This window comes from Danio rerio, chromosome 17 (genome assembly GCF_049306965.1).
Source record: "Danio rerio strain Tuebingen ecotype United States chromosome 17, GRCz12tu, whole genome shotgun sequence".
Lineage (NCBI taxonomy): Eukaryota > Metazoa > Chordata > Actinopteri > Cypriniformes > Danionidae > Danio > Danio rerio.
Genome location: NC_133192.1, coordinates 35,882,501 through 35,895,623, shown reverse-complemented (window position 1 = coordinate 35,895,623; position 13,123 = coordinate 35,882,501). Strand labels below are relative to the sequence as shown.

General features: G+C 35.2%; 1 protein-coding gene across 30 annotated transcripts in view; it reads right to left on the bottom strand.

Moving 5' to 3' along the window:
* Positions 1-2,830: 2,830 nt before the first annotated feature.
* The window catches only part of gphna (gephyrin a), a 186,023-nt gene continuing 175,730 nt past the window's right edge, over positions 2,831-13,123 (bottom strand). For 22 of the 30 annotated variants that reach the window (XM_021467169.3, XM_017351644.4, XM_021467171.3 and 19 more), the window contains 4 exons: positions 12,911-13,012; positions 8,182-8,285; positions 4,520-4,616; positions 2,831-4,274 (listed from right to left, as the gene is read on the bottom strand). In XM_021467169.3, coding sequence (XP_021322844.1) covers positions 4,141-4,274; positions 4,520-4,616; positions 8,182-8,285; positions 12,911-13,012 — 437 coding nt within the window. In that variant the 3' untranslated portion in view covers positions 2,831-4,140. 30 annotated transcript variants of the gene reach the window in all.

Below are 13,123 nucleotides of genomic sequence, written 5' to 3'. Positions count from 1 at the left end.
GACTGACTGACTGAGAGTGGCTCAACAGCGCCTCCGGCAACCCTATGAGACGACGCTTCTGATTGGAAAGATCCTCCACGCTTAAACTCCGTAGTCCAATCAGAAGGGTTTTTTCTTCACAGTGTCGACTGAACGACAAGCCGGTCAGTTTCGATCGAGCAGAATTAAAGGATTGGAATTTTGGGTGCTTGTTCTGATTAGGTACTTGTAAGTATTGTAAATACACAATTGTAATAACAGTCAAACTAATTGGACAAAGTGTATTTTCTCATGATATTTAGTAAGATGTACGGCGAATATGGAGACATGGAAGTGTCTTTTAGTTTTTAACAATCTTTAAAATATGTTTAAGTGGACCTATTGTGCAAAAATTATTTTATAAGGTGTTAAATGACAGTTGTATGGCAACGATGTGTGAATTATATAGCCAGCCTCTAATGTTAAAAATAAACAGTTTTTTTTTTTATAATCCCATTTCATAAAAACCACACACACACACACACACACACACACACACACACGAGATGTTCTCTCCCTCATTAGCATAGACAGCTCTAAGTAAGAAACAGCTGTCTGTCATTCTGGTTTTAGCACCATATCTGCCAAAGATAATGTCAGCGACTAAAACCCCGTTTACACTAATACGTTTCAGCTTTAAAACTGCGTTTTAAAATAAACACGATCCATGTCCACACTGGTGTTTCACCTAGCGTTTCTGAACAGATCTCCATCCACACTATACCACTAAAAACACACATCACGTGACCACACACACACTCTGGCATGTGCTGCAGCATATGCGCACATGCCAGCTCCAGGCAGTCAGGGGGTGCTTTGAGCACAAAACCCAAGGTGAGAGCAGCGCACATCGAACAGTTCATCAAGGATCTTCTGCTGGAACTCCTTTCACTATATTTTTTAAACGTGATATTTAATTAATCTTGTTGTCTATTCGCCGACTTTCTTTTGAATCTATTTCTTGTTCTATAGTAACTTGTTTTGGCTGAGCGCAAAGATAAGTTAATATATTAATTTATGTAAGAAGGTTAACTGATTCTGCACATTTGACTGATTGCTTGCCTTTATTTTTTATAATGTATAAACTTATTGTATTATACTTTAATAGGGGCCATTATTGATTATCAAAACTGATATTCAGCAAAAGAGACAGGGTGTGTTTCATATTTTTCACTGAAAATGAAAGGAGGCAGTAATATAGGCTTCATTATGTTATAATTATGCATACAGTGAAGACGATTATCATATACTGTAAATATCCAGCTACACGATGCCTCAACATTTTTGGTGTCTGTTAATTAGCTAATACCAAAATAAAAATAGGCAGTTCCTTATATCATATTTTCACTTTATTGTTAAGATATTGAAACAACATAGCCAGGGTGATGTGAATGACGTTAAAAAGTAGAGCTACACTGTTCTCTTTGAAGATTTACCCGACAAGTCCTCAGGAGTTTGTTTTCAAATTTGCGAAGTCTTAATTTACAAGGAAAGGATGCAAGAATGAACTTTGTGCACTTAATATTGAGAAAAGCCCCAATCAGGTAGCGAATGTCAACAGACATGCCTCCATTTTCAGTTTCTCTGTTTTCCCCCATCCACACTGATACGGAGCAGCAACGTTTTAGGATGAAAACGGCCTTTTCTGCATTTTCAAAAAGCTGTTTTCCAGGCTCGAAAACTCTGGGGTATTGTGAATCGTGGGCGTAACTGTAGCAAAACTTGATGCATTTTAAAACTAAAACGTATTGGTGTAAATGGGGCCTAAGAGGCTTTATAAATCTGATGTTTTAAGATGAACACCGATATTTCAATAGACTACTATCTTCTGAGACACTTCTTCTGAGATTTTCAGTTTTTCACAGAAATAGCATTAGTCCTGTTTTGAATCTGCTCCTATGCTGATGTATCCGCTTGTTAAGTGGTGTTGTGTTGGTGACATATGTAATATTGTTTCCAGGTCCAAGCCGCCACTCATTTGAATTGAGAAAATATTCCTTTATTATCACTTTTTATTCATATCACACTTTAAAGTGAATTTTATATAAAGTCATAGTGTACACAACAATCTCTGGGTGTCCTGCATCACAAATACCAACATTTTAACAATTTCTAAAAAAAATTAATCACTTTCTGGCCATGCATCGCATATTAGGCATGAATATATATATATATATATATATATATATATATATATATATATATATATATATATATATATATATATATATATATATATATATATATATATATATATTGTGATCATGATTTTCGAAAGAATTACATGGCTTAGTAAACGTTTATTATTACCATTTCACGAGTCTCCTCATACAGTTTAATAGAGCGATTGGACACAGAAACCGCCTCGCGTGACGTCACACTTAACAAGCGGATAGGCATTTGTAGCTCATTTGAATTTATATATATATAGTATTGTAAGATGAAACTTCACAAACACTCTAGGGACATCAGAAACTTATTTTATATCATGTAAAGAGGGGGATAATAGGTCCCCTTTAAGTGTTCAATAGTAAAGAAAGAAAGAAAGAAAGAAAGAAAGAAAGAAAGAAAGAAAGAAAGAAAGAAAGAAAGAAAGAAAGAAAGAAAGAAAGAAAGAAAGACCACCTGAGGGTGAGTAATTTTTCTTTTTTGGAAATATAAATTAAAATATACATTTTAATAAAAAGTAAAGAAATCATATATAAATATATAAAAACAAGTAAGTCAAATAAGAGACATGGTTTAATAAATATAACGCATTATTAAATAAAAATTACTCACACAAGCGAGAAAAAAGACAGATATGGAGAAGTCAAAGGTAATCAGCTTTCAGTGTTTATTTAAAAAAAGAAACTGAACCACGTCTTTACATAATGATCAAGAATTTTAATTCTCGCATTAGATCGGTATTACAGAAAATGATATTATAGTACAGAGTTTTTCAATATCTTTTGAATACCATAGTATATTTCTCAGGAGTGCTGGTCACTTGTCTGTACAATATCTCTCTTGCATTTTTTGGACTGTACATTTTATGTAATTCGTTTAAAAAGGCTGTCAGCACTTAAATAAGCTGTGTCTTCATCTTTGAAATGAAACAAAACCAAAGTTTCCAGGGAGCTCAGCCTCTAGGATTGGGCCGGGCGAGTTTAAATGTAAGGGTAGGGGGTAAAATAGAGAGTAATAAGGGCAGAGCTATGAGGGCCAGTTTATTATGAAGTATGTTCCAGGGGGTAGCCTGTAGCACAGGACATGCCTTTGTGTGTGCTGAAGTAGCACAGAATTTACACAGAGACCCCCACCGGTCATCATTTCCAAAAAAACAAAAACAAAAACAAAAAAAAACAACAATCCGCGTAAAGTCTGTGCTTCCCGATAGCACGCGCTACTTTTGGGCATCATGACCACATGACTTTCCCCCCACAGCCCTGGCTTTTGGCACTGCGCACATAAACACGACTCACAAGATAAACGACAAGCAAAGCGGTTTTGTAAACCCTTTATGAAGCATAATGAAGTCTTTATGGAGCATATAATACTAAAGGGAACGATAGCTGGGTCACCTTGGTGCACTTTGAGGAGAGATGAAAAGATCCAGCTCCTGTCGGAGATCGGAAGGGATCCCCTGTTGTCATTTCAAAGAGCTTTTCATTCCTCAATGACACATTTTCTACCGATGAGAAAATAAGCTTTCCGATGTACGTGACAGGCGCCAACAGCTGTCTATTAAAATGCTACGGCTATCTATAAGTTCTAGCATTGAACACACAAAGCAATTGCAATGAAAGAGAACAGAGTTGCTTAATATGATAATATTCATCATTATATTAATCATAATTATAACAATATATTACAGAATAAATCTCTTATATTTTATATATATATATATATATTCTCACTTTAAAAGGTATAATATTTTCTGTCTTTGAAATACTATGTCGTCGAAGTCGTATTTTCATAAATTTCACATATTCGTCTTTGTTCGAAACGTTGATTATACTGGATCAACTTCTCCCAAATCAATAAAAACTAGCTGTGCCGTTGCATATTACAGAATAGTAATGATATGTGGACATGCACCACTTTCTTGCTCTGTACTTGGTCTGTCCTCGTAAGATGACATCATAGCCGTCCTATGACCATGACGTCCACGACTTCGCCCTTGTGCAACTCCACGTATTGCTCTGTTTTGGGAGGCAACATCAGAAGGCCGTTGGCACTGCGCATGCTCATTAGCCGACTACTCATTTGGTTTCCTGTGAAAACAATTAAAAAGAAAAGAAGAAGGTGTCACTTGCTATTATAATGTGGCATATAAATAAGTTGTATGCGCATGCCGCTATTTCACGCCAATTCATTTTTGATTTAGTCGCTAATTTGTACAATCTCTTTTCCTATGACTGAACTCGTTTGAATTCATATGAATAACAAAATGTGAAACAGCTACGTTTTCTCGTGAGATCAGGCTGGTGGTGTGCATAAATGTAATAATAAGGTATACCTGTGCTCTGTGCCCAGGGAAGTGGTTCCTGGTGGTGCCATGTCAGTATACAGCGATGGTACTCTGGACGTGGATCCAACTTTACATCACAGGAGAGCTACAGAGGGGAAAAAACAGGCAAATATTGTATAACTATTGTATAACGTGTAAATATTGTAAATAAGTATAACAATCCAGTTAGTGAACCAAGTACTCCAAATATTGTTCTAGTAAACACACACACACACACATATATATTAGCGCTCTCAAAATTAATGCGAATAATTTTAAATAATTAACGCGTTAAAAAAATTAACGCAATTAACGCAGTTCAGGTTTTTTTTTCTTCCTGTTGTGCTGGACGTGTGTTCAACATGCAATAAATGTGGATAAGACCAAGGAAGCACTTTTTGAAGGCAAGTTCCAGTATAAAACAATTAGTTGCATCACAGGTTATCCAGAGTTTCATGCAATTTCGGGTGTTTCATTTTTAACTTTCGACATCTGTTGTAAGTTGATACCGCATGGCGAACAGAAAGAAAACCCTCCGCATTTCGTGACTCGGTGTTCCTTTAAGGTAAGGTTCCTTTTAAGGCTACATGGTAGAATTTTAATAAGAGTATTATCTTAATCATAATAAAATCGGAGTGTTGGTGTCTTATGTAAATGTACTCAGAACGTCTGGTGAAGTCGCGAGCTGTCAAAGACTCTGCCTTTCAGCATGAGCCATCCAAGTTTAGCGTGTTTCCTCATTAAACGCAACGAAAGCGTATGTTTCGCGTTGTTGTGTCAGAATCCTTGTGAAATACAGTAATACTTTAGGACGCTTAGTTTAGGACGCTTAGCAAATTTGATGAAAGTGATCATGCGTGTTGAATCTGAGGGGAGTCGCTCCAGTATGGAAGGCCGTTGGGGCCAAAACGTCTGCAGCGCGTTGTGTGTGTCTGTCTGTGTGTGTGTCTGTGTCAGGCCCGTTGAGGGGTGTCAGGGGTGGAGTGAGCGACGTATCTGAGTAGGGGCGAGAGGGGTGTGCAATGTATTTAACGACTTGTTTGCAAGTAGTTATCATTCATTTGCGGGCATTTGGGAGTCTCTGTGCACTTGCGGGATACTCCTAGTCTTAGCAACTGGATGAATGTAAAGGAGGATTAAGCAAAATTGTTTCTACTCTATAACTAATATTCTCAACTCACAGCAATAAAACTTTACAATGAGTGCAACAGTTTGTATTATATAGTTTACTATAATTTTTCATTTTCCATATCTGCAATTCCTGTATTTTGGCATTTTTTTGCAGTCCACTTAGAATCCAACATGGAAATCAATGTTTTCTATATTGGCATTGATTGTTTTGAAATTTAAATGGCTTTAACATGCCTGTGTTTTCATTTCTGTAATAAATATGGCTGTCAAGCCAGGATCTTGATGGTTTATTGTGGGTATGTTGTTTACATGAAGAAATCTGTGTTACAAGTTAAACAGAAATTCTATTAAACAATAATATTTTGAATTTAAATATTTTTTCTTGCGTTTACATTTTACATTAATTTTACATTTAAATAGGCAAAATTACAAGTTTCAGTATTTTAAATGCAATTAATCGCGATTAATCGCGATCAATTTTTTTAAAAAGATGCAAATAATTAGTTAATTTTTTTAATCGATTGACAGCACTAATATATATATATATATATATATATATATATATATATATATATATATATATATATATATATATATATATTATATCTGAATTATTAGCCCCCTGTTTATTTTTTCCCCAATTTCTGTTTAACAGAGAGCAGACTTTTTCAACACATTTCTAAACATAGTTTTAATAACTCATTTATGATAACTGATTTATTTAATCTTTGCCATGATGACAGTAAATATTTGACTAGATATTTTTCAAGACACTTCTATCCAGCTTAAAGTGACATTTAAAGGCTTAACTAGGTTAATTAGTTGAACTAGGCAGGTTAGGGTAATTAGGCAAATTATTGTACAGTATAACTATGGTTTGTTCTGTAGACTATCGAAAAAATATAGCTTAAAGGGGCTGATAATTTTGACCTTAAAATGGATTTTAAAAAAAATTAAAAACTGCTGACTTCAACTGTATATATATATATATATATATATATATATATATATATATATATATATATATATATATATATATATATATATATATATATACACACACACACACACACACACACACACAGTTGAAGTCAGAATTATTGGCCCCCTTTTAAAAAATATTTGCCAAATGATGTTCAACAGAGCAAGGCCATTTTCACAGTATTCATTCATTCCTTTCGGCTTAGTCCCTTTATTAATCTGGGTTCGCCACTGCGGAATGAACCACCAACTTAACTTGACTGAGGGGGAAACCGGAGCACCCACACAGAAACGCCAACTGACCCAGCCTAGGCTCGTACCAGTGACCCCTTCTTGCTGTGAGGCAACAGCACTACCTACTGCCCCACCATGTCACCTTTTCACAGTATATCTGAAAAAATGTATCCTTCTTGAGAAAGTCTTATTTATTTCTGCTAGAATAAAAGGAGTTTTAATTTTTTTAAAACCCATTTTAGGGTCAAAAGGATTAGCCTCTTGAAATTTTTTTTCGATAGTCTAGAGAACAAACCATCATTATACAATAAATTGCCTAATTACCCTAACCTGCCTGGTTAACTTAATTAACCTAGTTAAGCCTTTAGATGTCACTTTAAGCTGTATAGAAGTGTCCTGAAAAATATTTAGTCAAATATTATTTACTGTCATCCTGGCAAAGATAAAATAAATCAGTTATTAGAAATGAGTTATTAAAACTACTATGCTTAGAAATGTGTTGACAATCTTCTCTCTGTTAAAAATTACAAAAGGGCTAATAATTCAAGGGGGCTAATAATTCTGACTTGAACTATATATATATATATATATATATATATATATATATATATATATATATATATATATATATATATATATATATATATATATTTTTTTTTTTTATTTTATTTTTTTTTTTAAATGTGTGTAACTTTAGCTACATCTTTGTGTATCGGATCAGTGGGTTTTTGTCTCCAATTATTCACATTATCCTTTTTTCGGAAAAAAGTCCAAAACAACCTCAAGTATGCATTTTGCAAATTAATTTAATTTCTATTTGAAATTTGTCGTTTCCATTACTCATTTCACATTAACATGTGATCATGTTAAATTGTGATCACATCTCTGAACTGGTGACAGTTTTTTTTAAACGACACTATTCTTAAATAAAACAAAATTTCAAAAATAAAACAATATTTTTTGTGATTAACTTACATAACAACCTTGAAAATGCAAACTTTTGAAAACAATAATGTTATTGTGTTTAAACATGATTTTGTGAAAGTGTTTGTTGTACATGTATAATGTGTTCAGAATTCCAGTCAGTTTTCAGAAATAATAAGAACTTTTAATAACATTGATGTCTGTATACAGTTTATTTTTTTACACAACAATTGCTGTGTAAATATGTTCTTATGAAATGTAGTGCAGTGAAAAATATGATACTCTGCTTTGGAAAGGTTCCCCTTAATAAAAATATTCAGGCTTAGTTTAGATATTTCAAAATTTGCTGAAGTAATTAAGTAAAATACTTGTGAAAACATGAGCTCTAGTGATGTGCTTACCCTGGCTTTGATGATGGTGGGCCGTGGGTCCAGGATCCCCTGCATCTTTCTTAATGCAGGGATGACAAAGAGGTTACAGGTTACAACAGCTGACACTGGATTACCTGAGAGAGAAAGAAGAGATGACCGTTGAGGCCAGGTGTTGACCAGAACTAATGATTTTGGAGCCGAATCTTTGTGAATTGTGAATCCTTTGTTACACATACTGTAGGAATTCAGTTTATCTCCTGATAAAGCACCAACAATGTCTTTAATGCAACAGTTCACCCTCAAAATGAAAATACCGTCATCATTTATTCACTCTCATGTTGGTTTGAAATTGCCAGAACTATGGATGATAACGGTTCATCAACAGTTGATTATCTTCGATAATCCTTTAAATTAATACACCTAATTGATGATCCATTAAGCAAGGATGTCAATAACGTGAATAGTTTTGAGATGCTTGCAGCTTTCTATTCTAGAAGCTGATCAACAGATATCAAGGAAGGTTAAAGAGACAGGATGGGAGACCAGTTCACTGTCCAGGGTTGTTGCAGTGCATGTTGTGATACAGTGTCCACTTTAGAAATCAATATCAGTTTGTTAATTATCTTCAAATGGATAAAGTAAAATAGATAAAATAATTGCTGCATTGATGTGATAATAACTCTTTACTTTCCCAGCCCTAATCTTTATTTATTTATTTATTTAATCTTTTTGAGTGTTTAAAAGCAAGTGACTCTTGCATATGAAGAGCAATAGTGTGCTTCTACTAGGTAGCTTGTAAAGTCCAGTCACTCGCATGTAGAACACTCATAATTTGGCAGAAACATGAAGTGTCCATATATGTATTTATATTTAATACAATTTAAAAAATGACCATTTACATTACATATAAATACGCCAGTTATGTAGGATGGGTGTCACTACCTTTACATGGACATCAGTAATCGAATGATTTGCCTTAATCTGAATAGACAATACAGTGTTTCCTCTAGGATTTTTTTCCAGCTGTGGCGGCCGGCCTTTTTTTTTTTTTTTTTTTTACACAGATCTACCTGTGGTGTTATTTTAATGACAAATGTCATGAGCACAGTATTAGAAGTCGAGATTTTGCAGGCCCCCTCAAATATAAGCCGATTCAAGAGCGCGCAGATCTTGTGCGCTCTCAAATAAATGCTGCTGAAGTGCGATTTGGTGCGTTTATGTAACGAGTATGTCTCCAGCATTTATTAGATTTGCTAGGAATATTTATGAATGTCTCCCTAATAAACCTACAGAGCAATATTAATGCATCCTGAAGTAAAGTGAAACGGCTATACGTCGTGTTTGCTGGCCTCACACATCACGCGCCTGTCAGTCAGCCAGACAGTCAGTCAGCATGTAACCTTTAAGGGTTAAACAAATGACGCAGAGCAATACTGCAGTTACAGAAAAGTTTGCGCTGTTATAATTCACTTACCCTTTAATACGTTTTGGTGTGATTATTACCCGCTATATAAAAAATAAAATGTTTTGAATGAGAAGATGTAATGTAGCTGTGGCGGGATGAATTTTGGCGTGGCGCCCCGCCATGGAAGAATGAATGTAGCGGAAACCATGCAATAATATGATTAAGGTGTTTACATGAGTTCTTTTTGAATGTTCCTTTTATGATGCCGTTTTACATGTTATAGCACATAATTCGATTAACACCATTGCATAATCAGCTTTCCTCAGGAGTTTCATGTAATTTCGGATGTTTCAATTTCAATTTGTTGACTTCAACTGCAGTTTGGCACTTTCACTTTAATACTGGAAAGTTTCATTCATGCCCCTGTGACAAACTGAGGTATTAAATGCGAGTATGAAGGATAGACTTTTGACACCGCATGCAGAATGAAAAAAAAAAAAAACTCCATATTTCGCGATGTGCATGAATGTGGTCCTTTACTGACATGGTAGGTGCAGAGAATAGTGTCAAAAAGCTGTGTGTGTATGAAATATCCTTTTACAAAAACGTGGCGAAAAGTCCTACACGATAATAATAGTTTGATTAAAGTGTTTACATGTCTGTACTCAACCTCAATTAAGCGACTAAAATCAGCATACTCCATGTCTTAATTCGATTTCTGTTTAGTTCAATTATGACTTTAGTCGGATTACGAAATCACTGGATTACGAAATCATCAAAAATCACTGTTTACATGGTAGACTCTTAATCAGAGTACTGTCTTAATTGCATTAAAATCACATTATTGTTGTTCATGTAAACATACTCACTGATGTTGGAGGACAAATCAACATATCCATGTTTTCCTTTTTAGAACCAGGCAAAAAAATATTTGTGTGCTCCTGTACTGTATATTGGTCATTCATATGTTCTATTAAATGATCATTCACAGATTCTTTGGCAAATCTGCTAGGATTTGTGCAGTAAAACCCTTTCTCTTTGGTTGAACATCTTGTGTTTGAGTGTCCTTTGTGCATGCTTTCATTGTGCCACTAAAGCAGACACATGTTGCATCATTACAGTTAAACCCCTTTAACAAGATGTAAGAAAAGCCTTTGGTGTCTCCATAATGTGTGTGTAAAGTTTCAGCTCAAAATACCCATCAGGTAACTTGTTATAGCCTCCAGAATCTGCCCACTTTGGTGTCTGAATTCAGTGTGCTGTTTTTCAAGTCTGTGGCTTTAAATTAACAGCAGTAAGTTTCAGAGACAGACTCGGGTTAAGCTAAAATACAGCTCATTAATCAAATATGCCAAGTAAGTTTATTTCATGTATTTGTGTTGGTTTATTCAAGCCTTTCTGAAATGATGAGTCTCACACAAATGCTGTTTGTAGTACACACACACACACACACATATATATATATATATATATATATATATATATATATATATATATATATATATATATATATATATATATATATATATATATATATATATATATATATATATATATATATATATATATAGTGGTTATTATAGAGGTTAAGAATTACATTGCAATTTTACTTTCTTTATTATAACTGTTTTGAAAATGTTTTAAACTTATAAAAGAGTTGAAACAAATATTTTAATCCCAGCTTATATGCAAAAAATGTTCTGTGGACATGTGTATACATGTTATTATAGAAAAATGGCCCCTGTCAATTAATTCGGTGGGCGGGAAAACTGCAATCCGTCACGTTGCGGTGGGCCTCAAAATCACTGGGATTTGGATCCTATTTTAACATCATGAAATAAAAATAAAATAAAGAAAAGAGGGACTTATTGGGTTTATATCACTCTAATATAACAGTGAACAAACTATACCAACACAAAGTTCTTTTCAAACAGCTTATAAAAGTTGATTTTCATCATAGGTGTCCTTTAATGATTAATCTATTAATGATAGTAAATTTAAACAACGATCGATCAAATGAACTTGTGGAAATTCGCATTCCTAGTTTCGATCATTCAACGTACCAAAACAGGGGTGGCCAACCCTGTTCCTGGAGAGCCACCTTCCTGCAGATTTCAGTTGCTACCCATATCAAACACACCTGAACCAATTAATTACCTGACCTGAACACGGTAAAGTCTAGATCGGATATGCGGCCGACCGGAAGTGCGATATGCACATTAATAAAGCAGCATTTTTTTATGACACTGTATAACAATAATTAATATTTTTACAGTACTGTGATGGTTGGGTTTAGGGTTGGGGTGGGGGTAGACGTTAATAAAATACAACAAATGAGAAATTTAATAAATAATAGAAATAATTCGCGTTAACTTCCGGCCGCAAACGTATTCACTCTAGCAACAACCCCTGAACACCACGTGATAATTACAGGCAGGTGTGTTTGATATGGGTTGCAACTGAAATCTGCAGGAAGGTGGCTCTCCAGGAACAGGGTTGGCCACCCCTGTACTAAAAGAAGAGGATCAGCTATAAGAAAAGACATCCCAGTTTAAAACCACATGAAGATAAGTAAATGATGACAAACCTTTTCATTTCTTGGTCAACTGCCTCTTTATAAAGTCTCTTCGACTTTAGAGTTCAGTTTGACTGTACGGTGTGAAAGCTGCACTCACATTGATGATGTGCAAATGTACATCTGTGTTCATGTACATTTCAAATCTTCAAGACTGTGAAATGAAACTGAACTCTTATGTGGACCAAAGCCATCAAAATAAAGAGTGAACACAAACCAAGGCTCTGAAACCAGACAAATGTGTAGCACACGTCGAAGAAGAAGAGGAGGAGGAGTATGTCAAGTATAGAGGTGCCCACCACCACATCAACGAGAAGGAAAGAGAGACAATAAAAGCAAAAGGAGGACAGGACTATTTCAGGCAAATAGCAGTTTCAAGACACTAAGCCACATCACGGGACACAAAACGGAAGGGCTTTGGGAGGTTGCAACAGAACTAATAGCTACAAAGAGGTCCACGGACGCAAAACAAAATAAAAAAAAAGCAAAAACACAAAAGCGTCTCTCAGAAAACAGAACAGAAAGTGTCACATTGAAAAATCAGAACAAAAATAGAATCTCCTAGATATCATTTAACTGTATTTTGGATGCTGTTACTGTAGATTAGACATGGTTTTCTTATGACTTGTTTAAAATAGTTATATCATACTGGTCCCAAATGAGCCCAAGTGCACTAAAAAGAGATCCTGGTTCTGAAAACCAGTCAAATTTCAAGTCCATTTCCGTTTTCTGAGCTCGGGCTAAAGACAGGGCTTAGTTCCTGAATTAAGAGCACCTACTTCCGCGTGGGGGGGGAGGCACAGGCATTCGGCAGGCCTCGGTGTCACTCAGGGGCACAGCCTCCAGTAGAGTCGCCCCTGTGTCTCTGTAGGTGAAATTACCTTTAAAGGGGAATATAGAAACGGCCACTGTCACCACTGCCTTCACCACCTGCTTTCTGAAGGCACGAGGTGGGAGTACAGTGGGTTTGGGATGGGGCAAGCCTAGGGAAG